General features: G+C 41.5%; 1 protein-coding gene across 1 annotated transcript in view; it reads left to right on the top strand.

Annotated features, from left to right (window-relative positions):
* The first annotated feature begins 625 nt into the window (after positions 1-625).
* Positions 626-27,552, top strand: part of LOC111972725 (RNA-binding motif, single-stranded-interacting protein 1) — a 43,343-nt gene continuing 16,416 nt past the window's right edge. The window contains exons 1-2 of the mRNA XM_070449337.1: positions 626-976; positions 20,565-20,743. Of these exons, the coding sequence (XP_070305438.1) occupies positions 905-976; positions 20,565-20,743 (251 nt within the window). The 5' untranslated portion in view covers positions 626-904. The remainder of the gene's footprint in view (positions 977-20,564; positions 20,744-27,552) is intronic.

The following is a 27,552-nucleotide window of genomic DNA, read 5'->3' as shown; positions in this document are numbered from 1 at the left end:
TAGTTCTTCAGTAGTACTTTCAGACTGTACTCAGAGAGCAGCCTTGGGGCCATATCGGGTCGACCACCGCATTTCATGTTGTGACCTTGTGAACACATAAATGAGTTTCACTGACAAATATCGGATATGAGATGCTCCCTTCCCTTGCAGTTCCCATGAATAATGTGTGAAGATATGATTGTGATTTAAACCCTTATAAGCTACCCAAGGAGAATCATGGACCTTGTTGTGACACAGTTGGCAGATGTTTGTTGGTGTGCAACTGTAATAGATTGGTTTAAGTACATGTGCATTGTGATCATGTCAGGCTTCGTTTTTTTTGTTAATGAAGTTGCATTGCCTTGTCTGGATGCCATGAAAGGTAGTGTACCTTATATAATGTACCATCACTCCTTGAACCAATATGAGTGTGTCATTACAGTGAAGCACTTATTGATGTCACATGGCAATGTTTGTATTGCTGGTGCAAAGGTGAGAGTGCCTGTCCAACATTGGAGACTGATGTCTGGAGAGTAGGCCTATGGACTTCCGGTGCATCAGTGACTAAAACGTCCTTATTGTATCTTCAAATACAAAATGTATTATCAAAATTAATCAAACTGTTCTCTTGACACTGTTCCGAATGAGATTGCATGAATAGCCAACTGGTCAGCATTTGCAGTGACCACTTTGGCTCCAGTCAGAATGTGCCCACAGCAGAGAACCCATCACCCGAAGCAAGTCCAACGCCCACGCAGAAACGCAGTTCATTTGCGCAGAGGCTGGTTGATATCCCACTGTTTCGCTGTTTGGTTCCAGGGTGAGGTCTCCCAACAACGAGAGAATTGACTGACGAAAAACCGAATTGAAGGAAATACTGAAGTAACCTTCAGTTCCTGCGCGACTAGTTCATCTTTCTATATTCATGGGAAAAGTGTGGCAACAACAGATGTACCCCCAGTACTCATATTACTACCCCCGATACCTGCAAGCGAAGGTACAGTAAAACAGTGCTCTATATACTTGAAAATGGGCGATTGACTCTACATCGTAAAATGATCAATGCGCGGTTAGATTCGACAGTTGATAAGAACATGTTCTTCATCTGCCTCGGTAGATTATTGTACTCTATTTTGTCTGTCAGATTTCTTGTTCGTTGGGGTTCTGTTTATTAAGTCATTTGAAACGCATAGGCCTATGTATTCAGGAAAATAGATTGAGATCACTTTCTGACTTAAGCACCCTGGACAGCTTTAGTGCATCTCAACACCTGTAAAACTCTTCTGACAGATATTTTGGTTCACTATTGACTTGGATCATTTGGATTTACATTGGGGTGACTGTGGCTCTCCAGGGTTAGCTAATAGAAACGATGCACAATTTATAGGATTACTGTTATTCCTAAATCCCTTAAACACTGCCATGTATAATTAAGTGTTAGATCAAGATAGCATCTCCCAACCCAATTAATTTTATTGTGAATTGTTTATGTAGTTTTTGATATGCTATTTCGTATTGATGAATGATCATAAGAGCGCAAGTCAGGTTTGATCGAATTCTTTACAGCATCATTAATGAATTATGTGTTGAAAATCAGAGGGCATATGGGGGTCAAATGACAGTCCTCAGTTGACCTACAGGCATCACCACTGATCATCAAGAGGCTCCTACAGAATACTTTGCCTCACTTAAGCTCCATACATGTTTAATCAGCTTGGCTGCCTATTAAAAGACAAGGTCCCAGAGCGGCAGCCCTATAGGCTGCTTAGTATGCAACAGTAAAATGAGGATATGTTTTCAAACAGAGATAGACATCTGAGTGTGTCGATCCAATGAAAAAGACCTTAAACGGGATTTTGCAATGCCGTTGTGTTAGCTACACAGCCTATTATAGCTGTGTTATGAATGCATGGGCGATTTATTTTCCATTTTGATATCATTTGAAGAGCTTCCATACAACTAAGTGATACTAGCAAGAGCAGGTTTCTCTTTTATTTGACGATATAATTTGAAGAGAAAGTATTAGCTTATTCGCCAAAGTTAGTCAAAATGGCACCTGCATTCATTGGTGAAATTTAGTCATAAAATGCTGACTTTATAAAAGACACCCAACTCCATCTTCCTACTGATGAGCAAAATACTATGTGTTTTTTCCCCTTCAAATCTCACTATTCCATTGGCTAAAGAGTCATTCTTTGAATTCGATTTAAAAATAGGGTCATTCATGTGATTTACACATGGAAAGGGATGTGGCCCCTTTCAGTTTGTTTTATGACACACCATATATGTGTGAGGTGGCCTTAGTACAGAAGTGGCTTGTCCACTTCAAACAGGGCCTTGCTCATGGATTTGTGGATAGCTGACATGGTGGTTTACATTTTACTGTCCTGCTCTGTCCTGCTGGCCTCTCTGCTTGAATCCAAATGCAATGACCCTATTATGATCTTATTGAGGGGGCCTGGCACAGATTTTTCGTCTATTTTGGTGTGTATGTGATGTTGGGAGTCTTTAAAGGTTTAGTGATATTGTATGTTATTTGTTGTGATATTGATTTTGTATAGAAGAGCTGTATCATGTTCAGTAAGCGCCAAAATATTGCATTATTCATGATATGTGCTTTTGTTGTCTTCCATTTGTTGTTACGTTTTGAGATAGTCTCACAGGAATCGCATTGACAAAGCACAGAAATTCATAGCGTGTTTTAGCATGTTTGTCAAGCAACTGGATTTCTGTTTCGGCAGGAGACTAGCTACAGTACTTTGATAGAGTAATTCAAGTGGAGCAGAACAGACTGCTTCTAGTTTCAGAACAAAGTGCTTGGTACAAACTGGTGTCGAATATCTATGTGAGTGATCCAGTATTTCAGTGATCCACTAGACTAGGGGTTCACAGATTTACAATAGTTTGAAGAACAGACGGTCCTTACTGGTGAAGAAGTGTTTACATTGAAGGAAATACTCTTTTACAAGCTTAAATAATGATTAAAATCCAATTAAATCACTATTTTGTATTCTTGTTTGTTGTCAACACAAGCCTATAGTAATCAATTGAAGGTAAACACATTAACTGCCATCGGACATTACATGCAGAGACTGTGAACAATGGCATTACGCCGAGGCTGAAAAAGCCCTATACAATGTTTACAATAAAGTTTGGAGAGTTGCCTAGCAGCTGAATGTACACAGTTGAACAGCACAATGTCGCTGCTCTTTATGTTGGTGCAGGGCTGAAAGAGCAACCATTGTGCTCCTATGATTCTCATTCTTGGGGACTTTTGACATGAACAAAATGTGGGTTTACACGGTGCACAATAATACCCACCCTGCTGTTGAGGCTCTCTCTGCCAAGAGGCTCTTTCATAAAAAATAGAGAAAAGATTGAAAAGCCTCATCAGAGTTAGAAAGATGTCAATGGTGACACATAGGCCATCAAGGTAATCATTTCTTATTCATTGCTTCTTGCGTGAAACAATTGAAATGAGCATGCAATGAAATAAAGCAACAGGGGCTGTTATATCAATTGTAATATAGCAGGAATATTTCAATCAATTTTTTTTCCTTCACTTTGCAAAGTCAATTATTACAGAGGCAGACTGTAGTCAGGGTTTTAGAATTTGGGATTTTCACTTCTCATCAAGGCCCTTGTCTTTTTTTCATGAGAACATATCTTATAAGAAAAACATAAACATCTCGTATCAGGCTATTGCATTGATAATCAATTTCCCCTTTCTTGAATTATTTATGAAACACCTCGCTGGATCTGAGGCGGGGAATAGGAAAGGTAATTGAAAATGGGTGCATTCATGTCAATCATGTATTTATTTTCAAGCAATATGGATATGAATGATTTCAAATGAATATTAACGAATGGATGTGGGTTATTCAATGTTTCCTATTTGCTTTCACAGTAAAACAATAATAATAATACAAATCTAATTTGTTGCCATATAGAGTAGTATGACATGAAAATATTTGTTTCCTACTTGGAATACATTGCATGCTCTACATTTAGTCAGTACACAAGATGAAACATTCTTCACAGTTTTAGAAGTGCTCTTATATGAATGTGGCATTGAGTATGACATAAAAAAAACACGTGAAAAGGGAATTTGCAATGTTCTATTACAACCCCTCTCAACTGACCACCAATAAAGCCAAAGATCTCTCATTGAGCAATGTGCTCTTGACAGCAAAACATCCGTTTTTGATATTCTATCCCTCAGTGCTGGTGCAGTAAGTCAAACTTAGATCACCTGCCACATGATCCCATCCCTGGTGCTGACATCACATGACCAGTGAGTGCTTCAGACAGATGGGCAGTACACCATGTTTACCCTGTACTGTACTGTCCTGTCCAAGCTACTCTTCGTTTATCATTGCAAAACTGTCTGCAGACTTCTGTCAAAATCAAGATTGACACACATTTTCAGGATCAGGCATTTGGGAAGTTTTGTTTGTCTAAAGCAAAAGTTTGTAAGACCATCATTGTCACGAGTGTAGCATCCACTCTACAAGCTTTTATTGAATTGTCTGTGCAATTTGACACTCCTGATACCTTGCAGAGTCTCCTTTATAGCTAATCTAATGTAATACCTTGATCATGTTTTGTGTGAGATTTTCCTAACTGACTTATCATCATATTATTTTAATTTGGAAGTATGGAAAGACCTTCCATTAATCTACTCCCAATCCTGGATAATGACAACTTTAGGTTGAGCTGTTCTTACCCCACCACCATTCCACACACACACACACACACACACACTTTGTGGCTTACTTGCTTCCACCCTAACTCGCTGGGTGTCGTCAAAAATGATTCTGTTGCTGCCTCAGAGGGGCAGTCCCCTGAACTCACCCCTTCCATCCAGGCAGGAAGGTAAATATACAGAGCTGTTTGTAAAGCCTTCCTGGTACTGCTGGGACTCTCTTTCCTCCACTTGAATTTCAGGGTGCTGTGGTATTGCTGGATCTCACTCTGAGCGAGCTAACGGAGAGGAAGGAAATGGATGGGAGATGTCAGCCTTTCAAAGAGGACAAACTCTTGTGTTAAACCGTATAGCTGCTGTTAGTTTCCAGACAAACTGATTCTTATAATTATATGGGCTGTGGGTGCCTGATTCCTTGAATGATGAAGTAGCTGATTTCCTTACCAGCAATTCCCTGTTGCAGTCTTAAACCTACCGTTCTCATAAATGGCTAAAATTGGCATGTATAGTGGCATGGTGTGTATAGTTATCATCTATTAGGCAAGCTGCTAGATTCTTTGTAAAAGCCCTGATGTCTGTAGGGTTTGGTCTGACATAAAGCCAGAATTAAATTGATAATTTGTTAGCTCTGCTGATTCAGCAGAGACTGTATCATGTCAAAACAGCCTGCTTAGGAACTGATTTGTGGCCGTGGGAAATTGGATATCACTGCAGGCCTTTCCGTGACTGTAGGTTCACACATAGGTGAGATATTTGTCATACGTCATGTATAACAGCAATTCTCAAGCACTAGAAGTGTTGCTTTAAGTCTGTAGAGGACCAAATCTTTAGTTTTATTTCACATACACTACCATTCAAAAGTTTGGGGTCACTTAGAAATGTCCTTGTTTTTGAAAGAAAAGCACATTTTGGTCCATTAAAATAACATAAAATTGATTTGAAATACAGTGTAGACATTGTTAATGTTGTAAATGACTATTGTAGCTGGAAACGGCTGATATTTAATGGAATATATACATAGGCGTACAGAGACCCATTATCAGCAACCATCACTCCTGTGTTCCAATGGCACGTTGTGTTAGCTAATCCAAGTTGATCATTTTAAGGCAGAGTTGCAAAGAAAAAGCCATATCTCAGACTGGCCAACAAAAAAAGAACAGATTAAGATCGGCAAAAGAACACAGACACTGGACAGGTGAATTGACGTTGAGACTGGTGTTTTGCGGGTACTATTTAATGAAGCTGCCAGTTGAGGACTTGTGAGGCGTCTGTTTCTCAAACTAGACACTCTAATGTACTTCCCACTCCTCTTTCTATTCTGGTTAGCGCCAGTTTGCGCTGTTCTGTGAAGGGAGTAGTTCACAGCATTGTACGAGATCTTCAGTTTCTTGGCAATTTCTCGCATTGGAATAGCCTTAATTTCTCAGAACAAGAATAGAGTGACAAGTTTCAGAAATAAGTGTTTGATTCTGGCCATTTTGAGCCTGTAATCAAACCCAGAAATGCTGATGCTCCAGATACTCAACTAGTCTGAAGAAGGCCAGTTTTATTGCTTCTTTAATCAGAACAACAGTTTTCAGCTGTGCTAACATAATTGCAAAAGGGTTTTCTAATGATCAATTAGCCTTTTAAAATGATAAACTTTGATTAGCTAACACAACGTGCCATTGGAACACAGGAGTTATGGTTGCTGATAATGGGTCTCTGTACGCCTACGTAGATATTCCATTAGAAATCAGCCGTTTCCAGGTACAATAGCCATTTACAACATTAACAATGTCTACACTGTATTTCTGATCAATTTGATGTTATTTTAATGGACCAAAAAAATGCTTTTCTTTCAAAAACAACTACATTTCTAAGTGACCCCAAACCTTTGAACGGTAGTGTACGTAAAATGCATGCACGAATGACTGTGAATTGTTTTGGATAAAAGCATCTGCTAAATGGAATATATTATTAGATGACATTATTGCCAGCATCAATTCCTATAGAAAAGAATGAATGAAGCTTCAGGTCAATAAATGCATTCACACGAAAGAACAATTACAGGCGGCTATGTGTTTTATGTAACAACTTTAAGGCAATAGAGATATGTACCTTTGACTCCTATATAAAAGGGATAGTTGCACTGTCTGTCGCTCTCCCTGCCCTGGTCCCCATTTCTCAGTGACCTCCACGGAGTGCTAATTCAGGTCTCTCTTTTCCCTTTAAGGGTGACATATATTGACACCTCATGGTGGCCCAAAGGACCTCCCTACATGCTCGATCTATATGACTCTGCAGTGTCTTTTAGGAAACCATATGTTAAAACGTCTGTGTGTTTCAAAATGAACATACGGTATCACTTGGACAACCTCCCAAAAAATCAGCAAGGAAAAAAAGAGGAAGGAAAGATTCAAATTGGAGCTTTTGGTAGATCGTGGTTTAAAGTGAGCACATTCTGAAACCAAAAGGAAACGTTTTATTGTGATTGGGTTTTTGGGCTGATTTGGTTTTAGACCAATGTTGACATTGCTCTGTTTGCAGTGGTCAAAAGACCAGATGTTGCATAATCTCATTAGCAGTTGGTTCAAAGCCCCTGACACAAAAGGGCGAACAAAACGAATAGACTTAGTTAAAGACAGGAAATGCAGTTGGGGAAAGGATGTAAAGGATGACAACAAGCCAGGTGAAAGAAAGAGCCTGGTAGAACAAGAAAGAGGTCAAAAAGATGACCACAAAGGCAACGACCACCTTAAGGTCAGCATGCATTCACATTCTGACTACATCACCACAGTTGGTTTTCCAATCAGAGACTGAGAATGGCAGGTGAATTGGTTTTGATTTATAGCCTAGTGCAGCCTCTAAGTGTATGTTTTGCTATAATAAAAAGCGGGGTCACCCTATCAGAATATACTTTGTAACTATTACTGGATTAGAACAGTTGACATTTCAAATTGGTTGTATATCTTTTCAATTACATTTTTCCATGTGTATTTTCATCTCACTGTTTGCTCTTTTTTGTCTGCTTTCATCAGTCGGATTAATACTTATTTCAACGAGTGTCCTATGGCCATAACCCCCAATGTACTTTTTCTTTCAGTGTTGATTATCTTCATAACAATTCAATCATTTGTGTTTAATGGACTAAGTTGTGGCCTGCGTTCATTCCATTTCTTAAATATTCTTCAAATTGTAATAAGATACGAGTCCTGAATCGATCAAAAATATCGTACTGCTCCTTTAACTATCTGATGGCCGCACTATGGAATGTATGGTATGCATTTCAGACTAGACAAAGTGTAGCAAAACAGGGAAACATTGTTTGTAACAATCTATCGTTTATAGACCTATTATTTTATCATACCAGCTATTAACCAGCATGGCCTCTACATCTTATATAGGCTATGTTGTTGTAGATTATCTCCTTGGAATTTGCAGAAAAAGTTATTATATAGTGTTGTTTTCATGTTATCCAGTGAAGTCATAATCCCTATACCGGATAGAGTAATGGTTTTTCCCACCGTAGCTGGGTCCGTTCTGCGGAAGACTCAATGCAAATCAATGAACTCAGTCAAAAGATCGGGGTTGGGCAAACGAAGTTCAGACTGATTCGCGGATACATTGCCATCGCTGTATAGTACAGTAGTATATGTCAAATACAGTATACCATTTAGGCCTACAGTAACCTATAGTCTATGCTTTAGTGTAGCAAAGATACGATTTGTTTTAAAAACACATCTCTGGTCAAATGTACAACTTATCCTAAACAGCCATTGGATACAAATAGTTCGAAATAAATCTGTTTTGGGACTTTGGAAACCGACGATGATTTTTGCGAATTCTGCGAACTCATTGAGGACTCCGTATCGTAAGCAGGTAAATAGCCTATTTGATTATACAAGAGGTATGCAATAGTAATCCTCCTCACCACCAAACGGACTTTATCCAAATCGCCAAACAGGAATGTTTTTTTGATCAGCCTATGGTGACGAATAGCTTAATCGCAGAGGGAATTGAAGAACAGAAAGTTTCGTTTTCATTTGTAAACAGACTTTTGCTGGGCATTTAAAAACGTATTTCTACTCATATAGTATTAGTGGGTTACTCTGAAACTCTGCTCTATTCTCGTTGTATTCTTTCAGTCAGCTGGTAGGCTATTGCTACTGTTGTTTGTTGGTCCTTATGTCAGTGTATTTAGACCTTTTAAAAGTGAATCTAGCCACTCATCAACCTTTTTCTGTGACCTGGATTTTAACCAACAATTCATTTTGTTTATGGTTTCTATTATATAGTTTGTTATCAAATGCAATTCATTTGATATGTCGTGGTAGAGAAGTGAAGAGAGGCTCTCTGAAATTCCACTTTACCTTTAAACTTTGGAGATTCAGGAGCTTGTCCTGGCTACTGTAATGGGAAATTCCATGATAACAGAGTGTTAATGAGACTCAGATTTTTTTGACGTTGTGTGCCAAACAAAAACGAATGATTGCAAAGTTAAACAAAGCATACAACTCTATTTACAATGACTATTTTTTAACAATTTCCACTGAATATTTTACAAAAACACACTTAGTTGAAGAACAGTGCGGATGTAAAGTTTGGTAACAGAATGACGGTTTGTGCTGTCGTTCTGTTACCAAACTTTGCATCTGCACTGTTCTTCAACTAAGTATGTTTTTGTCAAATGTTCAGTGGAAATTGTTAAAAGTAGTCCTTGTAAATAGAGTTATCTGGTTTATTTAACTTTGCAATAAGTGAAAAATCGGAGTCTCACTGCCGCTCTGTTACTGTGGAATTGCCCTCATGTTCCAATGTAGAACTGGTTCAGTAGCAGTGCCTAGACAATGTTGATATTTGACCTATTTATATGACTGGAAGGATTCTATGTAAACCATCCCAAATCACATTTTCATATTTTTCAAACCTACAACAATGTAATAATCCACCCAGATAACATTGAGGTCATGAGGAAATGTATTGGAATGACCTTGATATAATTGAATGATAGTTTGGAAAATATGATGTGCCTCTGTAGCTTGCTGTTTCGCATGTTAAATGAATGCATAGTGGAATGTAATTCAAGCATGCATCTGATTTTCCCAACTTGGAATGGACTAACATTCTTGACATAATGAAACTATTGATGGTGTTGAAGACTTCAGGATTATTCATATTCAGTATAATTCAAGTCTGCTGTCATAACAAGAGGCCAGTTTTTGTTCAGTGCTGGGATAGTGCTGTGAGGGGCGCGGTCTGTGTTACTGGATGCGCAGTGTATTTCCAGCTCGGATATGACGGCTCTGCTGGTCTGGAGCATGCTGATAAGAGGCTGGGTTCCCCCCATCACACTCCCTTAGACTCTGGAGCTCAATAGGCATGCAGATGTATGAAAACAAGCAGGCTTTCAGTCCTGTAGAAAAGGGAGTTTCTATCCTTTAGTATGTGGGTTTCGCCCGAGGGAACTGCGGGCATTTTCCTCAAAGATTGTCTTTGTTCATATAAATCTGGAGCTGATGGCACACTTCCTAGTTGGGGGCCTGATGATGAGATCAGATGATTATGTCAAGCTATAACATTAACTAAATGTTCTCTTTCTCTTCGCTATTACATGGAACAGACTGATAGTTATGTATAGAAAGTTAAAACAAGCCATTGAATATATTGGATTGCTGCGAAGGACTACATGATCACGAAGCGCTTGTTGTTCAAATGTTTATAAAGCACAAATATCCAACAACACCGTCTTTAACATTATGAGAGCAATCAACATGGCTCTCAACCTATACCCAATGCTTTCTGTACCATGTGCACTTCATACCAGATGCGTCTGTTATGTGTTCAAACGGTGACTGTGATTGAAGGGCCTTTAGAGTTGACAGAAAACACGTGAAAGAATTGACTGTTTTGTAAAGTGACCTATCAGGACGTGATACTCTTTGACAGATAGCCTGGAGATTACATGTGATCCTTCTTCTTGCATGTTACCTGAATCCATGGTATTTGGGACATGTTTTTAAAAATCCATGCAATGATTCTCAATCAGGTTCTACTGTCAGTGTCACCTAGGAGGACACATGTCAGCTTTGACCTTTTATCTCCTTTTTCTCATGTCTTTTAGGCTAGGACTATGTATTGAGTTATAAGGCCAACTCAATAGGAGAATATTCAATGCCACCTTTGGGTTCAGACTTTCAATGTAATCTTTATTTAATGCACTTGCAGAGTAACATTGTTGTTAACCGAATGAGACATGATGCTGAATGATGACTCATACAACAGTAAGTGGTAGAATTTGTGATATCTGACCATGGATAGTGAAATGGATAGTGAAATGCTGCGAAAGGTGGTTTAAAATGGAAATTCCTGATCCCTATAGACCCCACCATGAGATTTATGCCCGAAACAGAAACATCCAGGGAGTGCAAGATTAACATGGAATAGTGGGGTGTTGGGTTTCTTCAGGTGTATTTCATGGAATGGACTTCTCTGTTAAAAAAGTACAGTGACAAAGACCAGGGTTATTTTTGGCACATTGAAATTAGAAAGTTGCATTTATGTCAGTTACATTCTTTGTCTAGAGGTTAATCATAGCCCGTATGTCAGATATGATGCTTGATAGATAAATTGTACCTTGCCTCGTATCTCAAAACCTCTAGCCGATAGGTTATGACCTCAAGCATGCACGCCATGGTGATTAATGTCTTAACCTGTCCTCCCACCATATAGAGGGAAAATACATGGGATCCTTCAAACGCCAAGAGTCCCGTCAGAGTTAATTGAGGACAGCCCTCTGAGATCATTTTAGAGTCATAGCAGCACTCTTTGTGAAAAGGTAGTCATGTAATTTGAATAGTTTCACACCATACAAAGAGCTGTTTGTGTCAGAAAGGAAAACAATGAAGGAAATGAAATACTCATCGTCGCCTTGAAAACAGCAGGTCAAGTCGGTTTCCGTGGTGAAGGTATGTGAACCGGAAAGGAAGAAGATCTCTTGCTTGGAACGAGTCCATCTTGAGGGTTGGGCAATTCTGTCACCACTTCATGATTGGGATTCCATCAAATCAAATTGTATTTGTCACATGCACCGAATACAACAGGTGTAGACCTTACCGTGAAATGCTTACTTACAAGCCCTTAACCAACAATGTAGTTTTAAGAAAAATAAGTGTGAAGAAAGTATTTACTACAATAAACTGAAGTAAAAGAAAATATATTTTTTAGGGCCTTCCTCTGACACCGCCTGGTATAGAGGTCCTGGATGGCAGGAAGCTTGGCCCCAGTGATGTACAGGGCCGTACACACTACCCTCTGTAGTGCCTTGTGGTCGGAGGCCGAGCAGTTGCCATACCAGGCGGTGATGCAAACAGTCAGGATGGTGCAGCTGTAGAACTTTTTGAGAATCTGAGGATCCGTGCAAAATCTTTTCAGTCTCCTGAGGGGGAATAGGTTTTGTTGTGCCCTCTTCACGACTGTCTTGGTGTGTTTGGACCATGATAGTTTGTTGGTGATGTGGACACCAAGGAAATTAAAGCTCTCAACCTGCTCCACTACAGCCCCATCGATGAGAATGCCGGTGTGCTCGGCCCTCCTTTTCTTGTAGTCCACAATCATCTCCTTTGTCTTGATCACGTTGAGGGAGAGCTTGTTATCCTGGCACCACACTGCCAGGTCTCTGACCTCCTCCCTATAGGCTGTCTCATCGTTGTTGGTGATCATGCCTACCACTGTTGTGTCGTCTGCAAACTTAATGATGGTGTTGAAGGCATGCTTGGCCATGCAGTCATGGGTGAACAGGGAGTACAGGAGGGGACTAAGCATGCACCTCTGAGGGGCCCCTGTGTTGAGGATCAGTGTGGCAGATGTGTTGTTACCTACCCTTAGCACCTGGGGGCGGCCTGTCAGGAAACGCAGAGAGAGGTGTTTAGTCCCAGGGTCCTTAGCTTAGTGATTAGCTTTGAGGCCACTATGGTGTTGAACACTGAGCTGTAGTCAGTGAATAGCATTCTCACATAGGTGTTCCTTTTGTCCAGGTGGGAAAGGGCAGTGTGGAGTGCAATAAAGATTGCTTCATCTGTGGATCTGTTGGGGTGGTATGCAAATTTGGGTGGGTCTCATTCTGGGATAATGGTGTTGTGAGCCATGACCAGCCTCTCAAAGCACTTCATGACCACAGACATGAGTGCTATGGGTCGGTAGTCATTTAGGCAGGTTAGCTTGGTATTCTTGGGCACAGGGACTATGGTGGTCTGCTTGAAACATGTTGGCATTACAGACTTGGTCAGGGACAGGTTGAAAATGTCAGTGAAGACACTTGCCAGTTGGTCAGCGCGTGCTCGGAGTACACGTCCTGGTAATCCATCTGGCCCTGCAACTTTGAATGTTGACCTGTTTAAGGATCCTACTCACTTCGGCTACAGAGAGCGTTATCACACAGTCGTCCGGAACAGCTAGTGCTCTCATGCATGCTTCAGTTAGTTAGTTGCCTTGAAGCACGCATAGAAGTAATTTATCTTGTCTGGTAGGCTCGTGTCACTGGGCAGCTTATGGCTGTGCTTCACTGTGTAGTCCGTAATAGTTTGCAAGCCCTGCCACATCCGCCGAGAGTCGGAGCCGGTGTAGTAGGATTCAATCTTAGTCCTGTATTGGGGCTTTGCCTGTTTGATGGTTCGTTGGAGTGCATAGAGGGATTTCTTATAAGCATCCGGGTTAGAGTCCCGTTCCTTGAAAGTGGCAGCTCTACCCTTTACCTCAGTGCGGATGTTGCCTGTAATCCATAGCTTCTGGTTGCGGTATGTACGTACGGTCACTGTGGAGACAACATCATCGATGCACTTATTGATGAAGCCAGTGACTGATGTGGTGTACTCCTCAATGCCATCGGAAGAATCCCGGAACATATTCCAGTCTGTACTAGCAAAACAGTCCTTTAGGTTAGTATCTGCGTCATCTGACCACTTCCGTATTGAGTGAGTCACTGGTACTTCTTGCTTTAGTTTTTGCTTGTAAGCGGGAATCAGGAGGATAGAATTATGGTCAGATTTGGCAAATGGAGGGCGAGGGAGAACTTTGTACGCGTCTCTGTATGTGGAGTAAAGGTGGTCTACAGTTTTTTTCCCTCTGGTTGCACATTTAACATGCTGGTAGAAATGAGTTAAAACGGATTTAAGTTTCCCCGCATTAAAATTCCCGGCCACTAGGTCCCCGCCCACAACTCATTGCGGTTTTAGAGCCAGCATCAGTTTGTGGTGGTAAATAGACAGCTATGAAGAATATAGATAAACTATCTTGGTAAATAGTGTGGTCTACAGCTTATCATGAGATACTCTACCTGAGGCGAGCAAAACCTCAAGACTTCCTTAATATTAGATTTTGTGCATCAACAAATAGACACAGATCTTGCAGCTGCACGGAAAACCCAGCCAGCTGTATGTTATCCATGTTGTCGTTCAGCCACGACTCGGTGAAACATAAGATATTACAGTTTTTAATGCCCCTTTGGTAGGATAGTCTTGACCGGAGCTCATCCAGTTTGTTATCCAGTGATTGCACGTTGGCTAATACAGTGGTTCCTCCTTTAAAAGTTGGGAGCTTGCAACGCGGGACTTAGAGGTACCCAGCGTCACAGCTTCATTGCTCCAGACCACCACAAGGGGGAGTTAGAGCACTCATTATGCATTTGGGTCCCAAGGTTTTTATATGACCAATCATATTGAGTGGTTCCAATGACTAATTTTGACGCGAGCCACCCTTGCCTTGTGGCGTTCTTCAACAAAGATGGCTTACAAAACATTATGGTGGAACCAGATGTAAGTTGTTATAGCGTCATAACGAGTCAAGCAACAAAATTACAATTGAGAGGAATATGTTGGTTAATGTAGAGACAAACGTTTGTGCATATTTTTTTGTCATAAAGTTAATTTTACGACTAGCCAACATTAGCCAGCTAGCTAGTGTTAGGAGAATGAATTTGTAATTCGTCTTTAATGTTTTAGGGACTCCTGAGAGAACCAGCAAACCAGGCTGTCATCTTGTGAAATAGTGGATGTAAAGAATCTAGCTAGCTAAAGCATTTACTGCAAATTGAATGTACAATTGTGTAAGCTTGCCTTGCAATGCAGCTGAAGAAACATAGCTAGCTAACTATTTACTTGCTTATTGTGTAGTGGAGGATAAAAATAACTGTATGCCTATGGATGTGTAGCTAGTTACAGTATGTAGCTGATCTGTGTATGGACCCTAAAACGTTAGGTTCTGAACTAATATTCATTCCAATCTATGAACCTCAGCTATCATAGTTGTATCAACTTCAAGTCTGAATAGCGTTAATGAAGCCTATGGATAGAGTAGAATATAATAACTTTATTGTGCCAAGGATGCAAGTCCTATATGCACATGTACTGTAGTTATTACCACGCATGAGATCCCCACATTGATGACGGGACTGGCTTCCTCTCTCACATCAAAACTGCATAACTGCAGATGAGAGAGCATGATTAAGCCTTGTTTTTTTTATTCTAACACGCTCAGTCATCTTAAATCAGGAGGTGAAATGCAAAACTGACCTTGGATCATTAACTCTGGGACTACTACATCTCTGTCTGTATTTCAATGTAAAGCATCTCTTTAATAATACTTCCTGTTGACCCGACCAAGTGGCATCTCACCTATGATCATGCTGTGCCCTCTGTGTCAGCCAGTTCAGATGCGGGAGGGGTTCACCAAAACAGCTGATATAACCTAGAGGATTTAGGGAGAAGGGGGGGATGAAGTGAAGAAGAGAGACTGTTATTGTGTGTGTGTGGTCTCACCTGGTGTCCACACTAAGTTATGCTGAAAAACAGACACATGGGGACAAACAATAGAAGATAATGTCAATATAAGATACTGTATGTGACGCAGACACCTATCGGAGTGTACCTGAAGCATTTAAATATAGAGGGCTATGTGTCTCACCACTTGGTTATTGCAAGGCTAACCCCCAGGGAAATCATGACTTGGCAGCAACAGATAGTAAATAGCTGTGTTTATGTGGTGTAAATCTGAAAATTAGCAGCTGACATCTTAAGTTTTTAAAAATTCATGTGAGACAGGCTCCATGTATGTGAGACAGGCTCCATGTATGTGAGACAGGCTCCATGTATGTGAGACAGGCTCCATGTATGTGAGACAGGCTCCATGTATGTGAGACAGGCTCCATGTACAACAAGACAGGCAGAGATGGAGAAAAAGAACACAGAACAGTTTAATTAGCTCTGGTTATGGACACTTTTGCCAGCAATAAAGCTTCCACGGCCTGTTCCTCGGACAGTGAACATCTGGCAATATCTACATTTTCCACCCCTTGGTCAGCTCGCTTTCTGAAAGTAAAGAAAACTGTTTATTTTTTATAGATATGAAAACAATAACTGAGATATGACCGTTCAATCTAAAGCAGCAGATGTCGTTTTTAGGATACGTCAATACAGCACAGTGCTGCTTACCTGAGATGCCATCTTCGTAGGTGTCCGCTTTGACTTCCTTTGTGTCTGGAAAAAAGTTGCTTTCAGAACAATTATTTTTGATTGAAAATAAATCAAATGTACCTCCATAGCATATAACAATTTGCCTGTGAATAACCACACATTTATACAAACGTGCTACTGTATGCAGAATTCTTGACGCATAACCAAAGATGCTGCCATATCTTGCCTGCACGCCCACAAGCGAGCCACTCAGAAGCAGAATGATGACCCGTGGAAGAGGGAAAAGAATGAGATTTGTTGCAAGTTGGGGAGGAGGGCTAATAGCTGAGCTAAGTGTGGGAAAAAAAAACTATCACAGACCAGATTTGCCCTAACGACCAAGGGGTAGCTTGCTACTCAATGTAATAAAGTAATGACTTTTCATTAGATGTTATGTTGGCTGACAATTTGTTTGCTACGCTGTCCTTACGAACCACATAGCATATCATTACAGCAGTATGTACCGGTATGTTAGCTAGCTACCTAACGTTAGTAGTTATACATCAAACTTGCCAGTATATTAACTATAGGCTATCTAACTACCCAACGTTTATTGGCTTGATTATTCCCGTCATTCTTAGCTTAGCTAAATGGTATAGTCGTTGTGCTTTCTCAATGGACATTCGGGTGCTTTCGTAAATTTGCTCTGGATATCTATAGGCTGGACAATAGAACGAGTCCAAATTCACCCAAGGCTGAAAAACGGCTTAATATCGTTGGCTAAACTGGAACACTAGTGCGAGCTCAAATTAATGGAATCGAATGTTCGCGGAGCCTGTTTTGACTGGAGTGATGCTTAAAATTCCATTAAAAAAATGTATCTCTTTTTATTTTACCACTACAATCTGTTTGTCGGACGAAACTGGAAAAAAACGACTTGTGTAGAAAGTAAACATCTGCACCTCGATGGTGTCAACTGTGCATATGTCTGCGTAATGAAAAAGTAGGGAAAAAATAAAAACTTCGGAATATTTCAGGTCTAGCGATCGATGACAAACGAGCTCGCTGCCCAGACTTACATAATTACAAAGAGGAGATTCTCCTGATTTAAAATGGTGCCCGTGTAACAGTTTTGCTTCCGTCCCTCTCCTCGCCCCTACCTGGGCTCGAACCAGGGACCCTCTGCACACATAGACAACAGCCACCCTCGAAGCATCGTTACCCATTACTCCACAAAAGCCGCGGCAGAGCAAGGGGAACTACTTCAAGGTCTCAGAGCGAGTGACGTCACCAATTGAAACGCTATTAGCGCGCACCCCGCTAACTAGCTAGCCATTTCACACTGGTTACACCCGACTTGAAAAAAATCTAAATATACACATTGCAAGATATTTGGCGAAATAGACAGACATGCCTATATTTCCCCCATAGGAAACAATGGGAAGACCGCAGAGTTCCAATATTATTTTTGTTGTTTACATTTTAACTATAAAACAATGTGAGCAGGTCTCATTGCCAACAATAGCGAAGCAGGCATTGTGACGTTGAACAATACGCTGGGAATAGAACGTTTGGAAGGCGAGTTGGTGCAACGGTGGTCAATAGAACTAATCTTTTTTTTAATTTTTTTTTTACCTTTATTTAACTAGGCAAGTCAGTTAAGAACAAATTCTTATTTTCAATGACGGCCTAGGAACAGTGGGTTAACTGCCTGTTCAGGGGCAGAACGACAGATTTGTACCTTGTCAGCTCGGGGATTTGAACTTGCAACCTTTTCGGTTACTAGTCCAACGCTCTAACCACTAGGCTACCCTGCCGCCCCATAGGAGCTGGCAGGGTGAAAAATGCACTAAAATAAGTCCTGTTTTTTGACATTTACTTCAAAACGACTGCAAGCAGCTGGGAAATATTATGAAACTGGGCTCCACAGCGGATGCAATGAACTACTTTTTATCCAGCCTACTATCTACCCGGATTTCAGAGCACTCTCGTCTGAGTGTACCAGAGCGCAGAATAATTACTTTACCAGCGCTCAACACCTGTTGAATATGGCCGGTGTCAGTAAACGTTGGGAAAAAAGCGCAATGAAATTGTTTCCAGCAGCACATTTAAAGTCATCTACGCTCTGGTTAACACGAAAACTGCCTTACCAGCTCTGCTAGGGTGAGTAAAATGGTCAGAGTGGTCTCATTTGTGTCTGGAAGTAGCTAGCCAACGTTAGCTTGGGTACTTGACTGCCGTTGTAAGTCCAGAACTCTCAAATCAACCCTACTCCTCGGCCCGAACGTCCAGTGTGCGCTCCGAGAGCGAAACGGTCTGAATTTACAAACGGACAATTTTTCTCTGAATGGATACACCATAATATTAATCAAATTAATGAAGCCAAATTTCTTCAAATCAATCCCATATACTACATTATTACAAAAAAGGTTTTAAATTCTCTGGTAATGCCAATACGGAATACTATCGAATGCTTCTCAAAGATGCCCTCTGGTGGTCAAACTAGCAATAACTTGCAGTAACAGAAGAAATGGCTGAGAATTAAATGACGTGCCACAGAACGCTGCAGCAGCACGCAGGGTGTGCCGCAGTATGACGCAACTTTTAAAGGAGGAACCACTGTAGGACTGATGGTAGAGGCAGATTACCCACTCGCCGTCGGATCCTTACAAGGCACCCCGACCTACGTCCCCTATATCTTTCTCTTCTTCATGCGAATGAAGTAAATCCTTTGCGTCCGACTCGTAAAAAAAAAAAAAAGAATCTTCGTAAAGTACGAGATGAGTCATCTCTGTCCTGATATCCAGAAGCTCTTTTCGGTCATAAGAGACGGTGGCAGACACATTATGTATAAAATAAGTTACAAATAACGCGGGAAAAAACACACACAATAGCACAATTGGTTAGGAGCCCGTAAAAAAGACAGCTATCTCCCCCGGCGCTATTGTATCATCTCAGCTTCCTCTCTTGTGATTCCTCAGAGGGGGAAGGGTGATAATCAGTGTCAGACACAGAACAGACACACAGATCAGTTTTAGAAGAGGGCCAGCTTTTAAGATCATAACATATGTGGCCCTACAAACAGGAAGCATGCTACAGATGTAGGATGTTAATTTCATCATCCTGTTGCAGGAGAATGTTCCTGCAATGCATTTGATTTTTAAAAACTCTTCTGAAGTTTGTAATTTCCACTTTGAAATATCAGACTTGGTTTTCCCTTACGAAAAATGTATCAACCCCTACAAAAATGTCCATAATTATAATCCACATAAAAAAAAAATTGTTAATCCACATAGCAAACTGGCTCAAATCAAGATCTTACATCTGTGTAATAGCCTATTGCTCAATCACACAAGGGATTTCTGAGATGTGGAAAACAAGCTATTCTTGACACGGCCCATCTGATTTATAGATGCTGATTGAATTAGAGCAAGCATCTTGGAAATATATCTGAAATTCAATGCTGGAAGAACTGGTTGACACATTGTTCGTGTATATAACAGAAATTCTCATCTCTTTCCATTTGATTCGAGAGGGTACATCGTTAGCATCCGGCAAGTTACAGAAAATGGGTGGCGTGTCATTGTTTCAATCACGCTGATCCTCAGAGTTCAGAAATAGCAGTACTGGTCTTGAGGTTGAGTTACATTCTGCACCGTACCTAAAGTCTGCATGTTAGTGTATGGAAGCAGTGGAGTGGGAAGAACCATGCTGGGGGTATAGTTAAGATGTCTAGTTTGGAGTCAGTCAGTCACCAGGGGGCGATGGCCTCAGAAGGGCTCACTCTTTCACGCACAACCATCCAGTCTCACACTAGTGTCAGAGCAGATCTGCAGGCCTCTCTGGACCCAGTTTGTGCTGACTTCACTCTATGTATCACTGCTCTGTGAAATATTAATCCTCACACTGGGCACCCACTCAATAGTCTCAAATGATGGAGTATCGGGACAGTTCCTTTTTTAGTATGCACCAATATGGAAGATTTAGCTGGGCCACACAACGATATGCTTGTGGTGAAGACAGATGGTTTTCTGGTCCAGCGCACTAAAATACTGTTATTGGTTACAGTGGGAGTGAGTAATAAGAATGCCTCTGTGTAGCTCATGGTGGAGAGAAGATTCATAGACAAAGCTGAGGGTTGGAATAAAATCCACGCACACTTTGTTAACCCACTAATGAAATGCAGACTTTCATTGTTTCATGATTACTCTCTGGCTGGCAATCACTAGCTCTGCAAGACAACAATACGAATGTAACAGATATATTTATTTGAGCAATTAAATGGCCCTGCATCCATATGGCAAGGCAATGTAGTCTGCTTCGTTTTGAGAAGTCTATTTCTCTCTCTCACTTTCTCCCTCTTGTTTAGTAAAAGGGAACAGCAGTATTGCACTTCACACCGACATGTTGTTTTGTCTTGGACTGACACCATTCTGTGTGTTTCCCTTTGGCAGCCACCTGTTGCCTCCTCCTCCCAGCCCATGGCTCCGCCCAGCCCCAGCACCAACAGCAGCACCAACAACAGCAGTAGCTCCAGCACTGCAGGTTGGGAGCAACTCAGTAAAACCAACCTGTACATCCGAGGCCTTGCCCCAGCCACCACCGACCATGATCTGGTCAAGCTTTGCCAGCCGTAAGTACACTTCCTTCATCTTATGATTACAGCTATTGACTGGTTATTGACTTGTTGGCTGCTGTCACCAACAGCAGTGGTAAAGAGATTCAAAGCAGCAGTTACTTATTTGACCTGAGTTGGAAATAATAACAGCCTGTTCAAACCAAATCAAATCTAATTTTATTCATCACATGCGCCGAATACAACAGGTGAAATGCTTACTTACAAGCCCATAACCAACAATGCAGTTTTAAGAAAAATACATGTTAAGTAAAAAATAGATAAGAAAAAATAAGAAATAAAAGTAACAAATAATTAAAGAGCAGCAACAAAATAACAAGTTAGGCAACACACAGGTGGTACCGGTACAGAGTCAATGCACGGGGGCACCGGTCAGTCAAGGCAATTGAGGTAATATGTACATAGGTAGACGCAAAGTGACTATGCACAGACAATAAACAGAGAATATCAACAGTGCAAAAGAGGGGGAGGCAATGCAAATAGTCTGGGTAGACATTTGATTAGCTATTCAGGAGTCTTATGGCTTGGGGGTAGAAGCTGTTGAGAAGTCTTTTGGTCCTAGACTTGGCACTCCAGTACTGCTTGCTGTGCAGTAGCAGAGAGAGCAGTCTATGACTAGGGTGGCTGGAGTCTTTGACAATTTTTAGGGTCTTCCTCTGACACCGCTTGGTATAGAGGGGAACATGGGATATCTAGTCAGTTGTACAACTGAATGCCTTCAACTGAAATGTGTCTTTTGCATTCAACCCAACCTCTCTGAATCAGAGAGGTGCACGGGGCTGCCTTAATCAACATCCACGGCGCCCAGGGAACAGTGGGTTAGCTGCCTTACTCAGAACGACAGATTTTTACCTTGTTAGCTTGGGGATTCGATCCAGCAACCTTCCGGTTACTGGCCCAATGGTCTAACCACTAGGTTATCTGCCAAGGTCCTGGATGGCAGGAAGCTTGGCCCCAGTGATGTACTGGGCTGTATCCACTACCCTCTGTAGTGATGCAACCAGTCAGGATGCTCTCGATGGTGCAGCTGTTGAACGTTTTGAGGATCTGAGGACCCATGCCAAATCTTTTCAGTCTCCTGAGGGGGAATAGGTTTTGTTGTGCCCTCTTCACGACTGTGTGCTTGGACCATGATAGTTTGTTGGTGATGTGGACACCAAGGAACTTGAAGCTCTCAACCTGCTCCACTACAGCACCGTCAATGATCTCCTTTGTCTTGATCACGTTGAGGGAGAGGTTGTTGTCCTGGCACCACACTGCCAGGTCTCTAACCTCCTCCCTATAGGCTGTCTCATCGTTGTTGGTGATCAGGCCTACCACAGTTGTGTCATCAGCAAACTTAATGATGGTGTTGGAGTCGTGCCTGGCCATGCAGTCATGAGTGAACAGGGAGTACAGGAAGGGACTGAGCACGCACCCCTGAGGGGCCCCCGTTTTGAGGATCTGCGTGTCGGATGTGTTGTTACCTACCCTTACCACCTGGGGGCGGCACGTCAGGAAGTCCAGGATCCAGTTTCAGAGGGAGGTGTTTAGTCCCAGGGTTCTTAGCTTAGTGATTAGCTTTAAGGGCACTATGGTGTTGACGCAGAGCTGTAGTCAATGAATAGCATTTACACATAGGTGTTCCTTTTGTCCAGGTGGGAAAGGGCAGTGTGGAGTGCAATAGAGATTGCTTCATCTGTGGATCTGTTGGAGCGGTATGCAAATTGGAGTGGGTCTAAGGTATCTGGGATAATGGTGTTGATGTTGGCCATGACCAGCCTTTCAAAGCACTTCATGGCTACAGACGTGAGTGCTACGGGTCGGTAGTCATTTTGGCAGGTTACCTCAGTGTTCTTGGGCACAGGGACTATGGTGGTCTGCTGTTGCTATTACAGAAGGTTTGTTTGAGGGCATAGCAGGATTTCATATAAGTTTCCGGGTTAGAGTCCCACTCCTTGAAACGGCAGCTCTACCCTTTAGTTCAGTGCGGACGAGGCTGTTCAGTGCGGATGTCACCTGTAATCCATGGCTTCTGGTTGGGGTATGTACGTACAGTCATTTTGGGGGGGGGGACGTCATCGATGCACTTATTGATGAAGCCAGTGACTGATGTGATGTACTCCTCAATGTAATTCCGAAGTCATCATGATATGTCAATTTTTGTCAGACCTCTGCAAGCATAATTTCTTTGAATCTAATTCATACAAAGAAACGAACACTGAGTGTTCAAAACATTTCCATGACATAGACTGACCAGGTGAAGCCAGGTGAAAGCGATGATCCCTTATTGATGTCACTTGTTAAATCCACTCTAATCAGTGTAGATTAAGGAGAGAAGACAGGTTAGCCTCTCTGGGATATGTGGGACGGTAGCGTCCCACCTGGCCAACATCCAGTGAAAATGCAGAGCGCCAAATTCAAATAAATTACTATAAAAATTCAACTTTCATGAAATCACACATTCAATATACCAAATTAAAGCTACACTTGTTGTGAATCCAGCCAACGTGTCAGATTTCAAAAATGCTTTACGGCGAAAGCAAACAATGCTATTATCTGAAGATAGCAACCAAGCAAACAAACACAGACCATCATATTTCAACCCTCCCGGCGCGACACAAAATGCAGAAATAAAGATATAATTCATGCCTTACCTTTGACGAGTTTATTCTGTTGGCACTCCAATATGTCCCATAAACATCACAAATGGTCCTTTTGTTCGATTAATTCCGTCGATATATATCCAAAATGTCCATTTATTTGGCGCGTTTGATCCAGAAAAACAACGGTTCCAACTTGCACAACAAGACTACAAAATATCTCAAAAGTTACCTGTAAGCTTTGTCCAAACATTTCAAACTACTTTTGTAATACAACTTTAGGTATTTTTTAACGTAAATAATGGATAAAATTGAAGACGGGATGATCTGTGTTCAATACTGGAGGAAAAAAATGTGTAGCATGCTTTCTGGTCATGCGCCTCAAACAAACAGTACACTTCACTGGAGCCTCATTCTGAACATGGCTACTTCTTCATTTCTCAAAGGAAAAATCTCAACCAATTTCTAAAGACTGTTGACATCCAGTGGAAGGGATAGGAACTGCAGGAAGGTCACTTAGAAATCTGGATTCCCAATGAAATCCCATTGAAAAGAGAGTGACCTAAAAAAAAAAGAATCTGAATGGTTTGTCCTCGGGGTTTTGCCTGCCAAATACGTTCTGTTATAGTCACAGACATGATTCAAACAGTTTTAGAAACTTCAGAGTTTTCTATCCAATACTAATAATACTATACATATATTAGCATCTGGGACTGAGTAGGAGGCAGTTTACCCTGGGCACGCTTTTCATCCAAACGTGAAAATGCTGCCCTCTATCCTAGAGAAGTTAAATAAGTATTTTAAGCTTTGAGACAGTTGAGAAATGGATTGTGAATATGTGCCTTTCAGAGGGTGAATGGGCAAGACAAAAGATTGAAGTGCCTTTGAACGGGGTATGGTAGTAGGTGCCAGGTGCACCGGTATGAGTGTGTCAAGAACTGCAACGCTTCTGGGTTTTTCACGCTCAACAGTTTCCCATGGGTATCAAGAATGGTCCACCACCTAAAGGACATCTAGCCAACTTGACACAACTGTTGGAAGCATTGAAGTCAACATGTGCCAGCATCCCCGTGGAATGCTTTCGACACCTTGTAGAGTCCATGTCCCGACGAGGCTGTTCTGCAGGCAAAGGGGGGTGCAACTCAATATTAGGAAGGTGTTCCAAATGTTTTGTACACTCAGTGTATTTTCAGTGAAAATCGAAATACTTTAACATTATGTTTGGTGTTGCATCGTCTCCATGTGATGTCACAATGCTATATGAAGAACAAAACCTCAGTTACCAGTGGACCGTCTCAATGTGCATTTAATAGATACTATTAAGGTCAGATGACTCACTATAGCTCAGTTGGTAGAGCATTGCACTTGCAACGCCAGGATAGTGGGTTTCGATTCCTGGGACCATCAGAATGTAAAATGTATATACACATGACTGTAAGTGGCTTTGGATAAAAGCGTCTGCTAAATGGTATATATTATTTTATTATTATATTACTGCCGTGTTTTAAGTAGAACCTAGCTGGGACTGGTCAGACCACTGGACCAGAGAGAGAGAGGGAGAGAGATAGCAGTGAGTGAAGGAGGGGGATGGAGATATTTGAGTAGATGATGGCCAACACTGCAAGGGGAGAGCTGACAGGGGCATTACATCTGAATTTAAAATGAAAGATGATATTGGAAGACTACAAGGGCAAACCCAGAGAGCCTTAGCAGCTGACAGTATCTGAAGCGAGACAGTGGGGAGTTCATGTTTGCAGAGGATAAAGGAGCCATCCCAGCCCGCTCACATCCAGAGCCCCATTGTGTTATTGTGTACCTATCTATGGAAAAGACCACCGAGGTGACTTTGAAATCTCATTTTCATCTCCCAGACCCCCTGCTTTACCTTCCCCCACAATGTGATGTTGACTTTGCAGCACATTCAACCCCTCGATCTCCCAATCAGCTGGCAAAGATCCTCTATCCCGTGTTTAGAAAGAGAGATACAGAGCGATAGCTGCTGTTTAGCAACTTACACCACACACAAGATTGTCTGGAACACACACATCTATGTTTACTTTTCCTAAAAAAAATGACTTAAAGGGGAATTTATTAATTGAAGAAAGCAAACAGGTATTGCATGTTTGAGTCCTGCACGGGTTAGTTTTTGGAGCTGTACCCGCCCTGCGCCGGCCACATTAATTCCGAGCCTCACCCGATACTCGATATCAGGGCAGATTTTTCTCTGCAACCCGACCCTGCCGCATATAATTATCCTGAGAGCCGACCTGTGACCCGCCAAATAACATACATTTATTTAATTGTTTTTATGACCCCAAAGTAGGCCCTACTAGGTTATTAGGTTATTCCCTTTCCCTGCATTAATGAATTTGTGATTAAAGGAAACCATGCGGCACATTGACAATTAAAATGGCTTTTAAAGAAGGAGCCTTCTAATTAGCCTTCTTACCTAATAAAAGACTTTATCTGACATAACAAAACAAAACCTTTATGCGTAGATAATCAAATAGTTTAATAAAAACTCCAATAAACAATTCCCAGATTCAAATAGGCTACAGGCTGCAAAAATAGCCTACATTTATTTAGTAGGCTATAGGCTACTCAAACTTTTACCAGTCTCACAGGTTTAAACTTTATATGGCCTGCATATGGTCTAAATGAACTAAAGCCTGAATTAATGTAATAATTAATAATTTTGCGTAAGCTAGGCTAGCCAGGGAAAGTAAACTTGAGAACACAGTCGTGCGTGTGGGGAGGGAACATAATCTCTGAACTTGGTCAAATTAGGAATGTTCTAGCACCACACAACATGCTCCTGGGTTTAAAAAAATATATATAAGATCTTGATTTAAAACGTTTCCGACCCGCAACATATTTGTTCAGAACCGCGAGCCGACCCGCGGGATGAAAGAATGTTTTAAATTCCACCCGCCAGCTGATTTATTTTGTGGGTTACCTGCGGGGAACCATGGGTATCTGACCCGATGCAGGACTCTATTGTATGTACAGCGAAAGGCAGTTAGATTCATACTGATAACGTCATGTACATAAGGGAGTCATATCCGGACCATCTCTAGCACTGTTGATGGTTTGTCATAGCGCAGCCGCTTTCTGTTGCCATTTTAAGATTTGGGATTAGAGCTGACTTTAGAGATTCTGGGTCAACGGCTCTTGCTCTTTTACCCTGTGTTGTAACTAGCTTAATCCTTCTCCCGACTGAAATGTTCTCAGCGTATAAACTCACCCTAATCAATGTTATATCAATGCTGATTTTCAGTGACTAGTAGCCTAAATACTGGCAACAGTTCAGCAACGCTCTCCCAAAATAAACTCTTAAAACGTTATATGAAGAACGTTGTGTTCAACAACCAATCAGTGACCCCGCTTGAAATTGGAGTGCGTATTAACATTGAGATTGCAGAGGCCAGTCTGGTTGGTATGACCATGAATGGACACGAACAGGAGTTGGCTAATGCACCAACAGACTGGACCACCAGGCTACTCAGTCAGTAGGTCAGGGGTAATGCACATTAGCTAGTTGTTTAGACAATCTAAAGAGGTTGGAATAGATCCCTGTGTTTTTCCAACTGACCCCATCTGAGCTGATCCACCACCCGATCCCAAAATATCCCCAAATAAAATCCTGAAACCTCTACTTAAAACCTTGAGGCAATAGTTGAGGATTCAAAAAGCACAAGGTATAATCAGTTCTTGTTGATAGCAAAGTGATTCTTCATATCGCATTAAAAAAAAAAAATCACTTGCTACTCAGGAACACTTTACAGCCCTCAGTCAATACGAGGCTGTTCCCTTCGGCCATAACTCAATCCTGCTATTTTCAGAGCAGACAGAACAGTATCCCTCAGTGCTATCCGCAGGAATCAATAAGCATGCAGTGAATAGTAATCAGAGCCCTTTTAGCCACTGTAATGGGATAAAGGCAGGGGGGGAAAGGCAGGTGGAATGGGAGTACATTGTTCTCCTAGCTGCTGCTGCCACCACTTTCTCAGAGAAGACATTCTACCTGATTTAAGCAGCTCACCCTCATCTGTCTGGCAGCACCAAGCAGCTCACCCTCATCTGTCTGACAGCACCAAGCAGCTCCATCACACTGTGATAGATGGTTAGTGAAAGCTAATGGAAAAGGGGGGAGTCTAATGGCTAAGGTTGTCTTAAGAAGCGTATTTTCCTGGAAGATGTGTTGTAGCACACACACACACACAC

This window comes from Salvelinus sp. IW2-2015, linkage group LG2 (assembly GCF_002910315.2).
Source record: "Salvelinus sp. IW2-2015 linkage group LG2, ASM291031v2, whole genome shotgun sequence".
Lineage (NCBI taxonomy): Eukaryota > Metazoa > Chordata > Actinopteri > Salmoniformes > Salmonidae > Salvelinus > Salvelinus sp. IW2-2015.
This window is presented reverse-complemented; position numbering and strand designations above follow the sequence as displayed.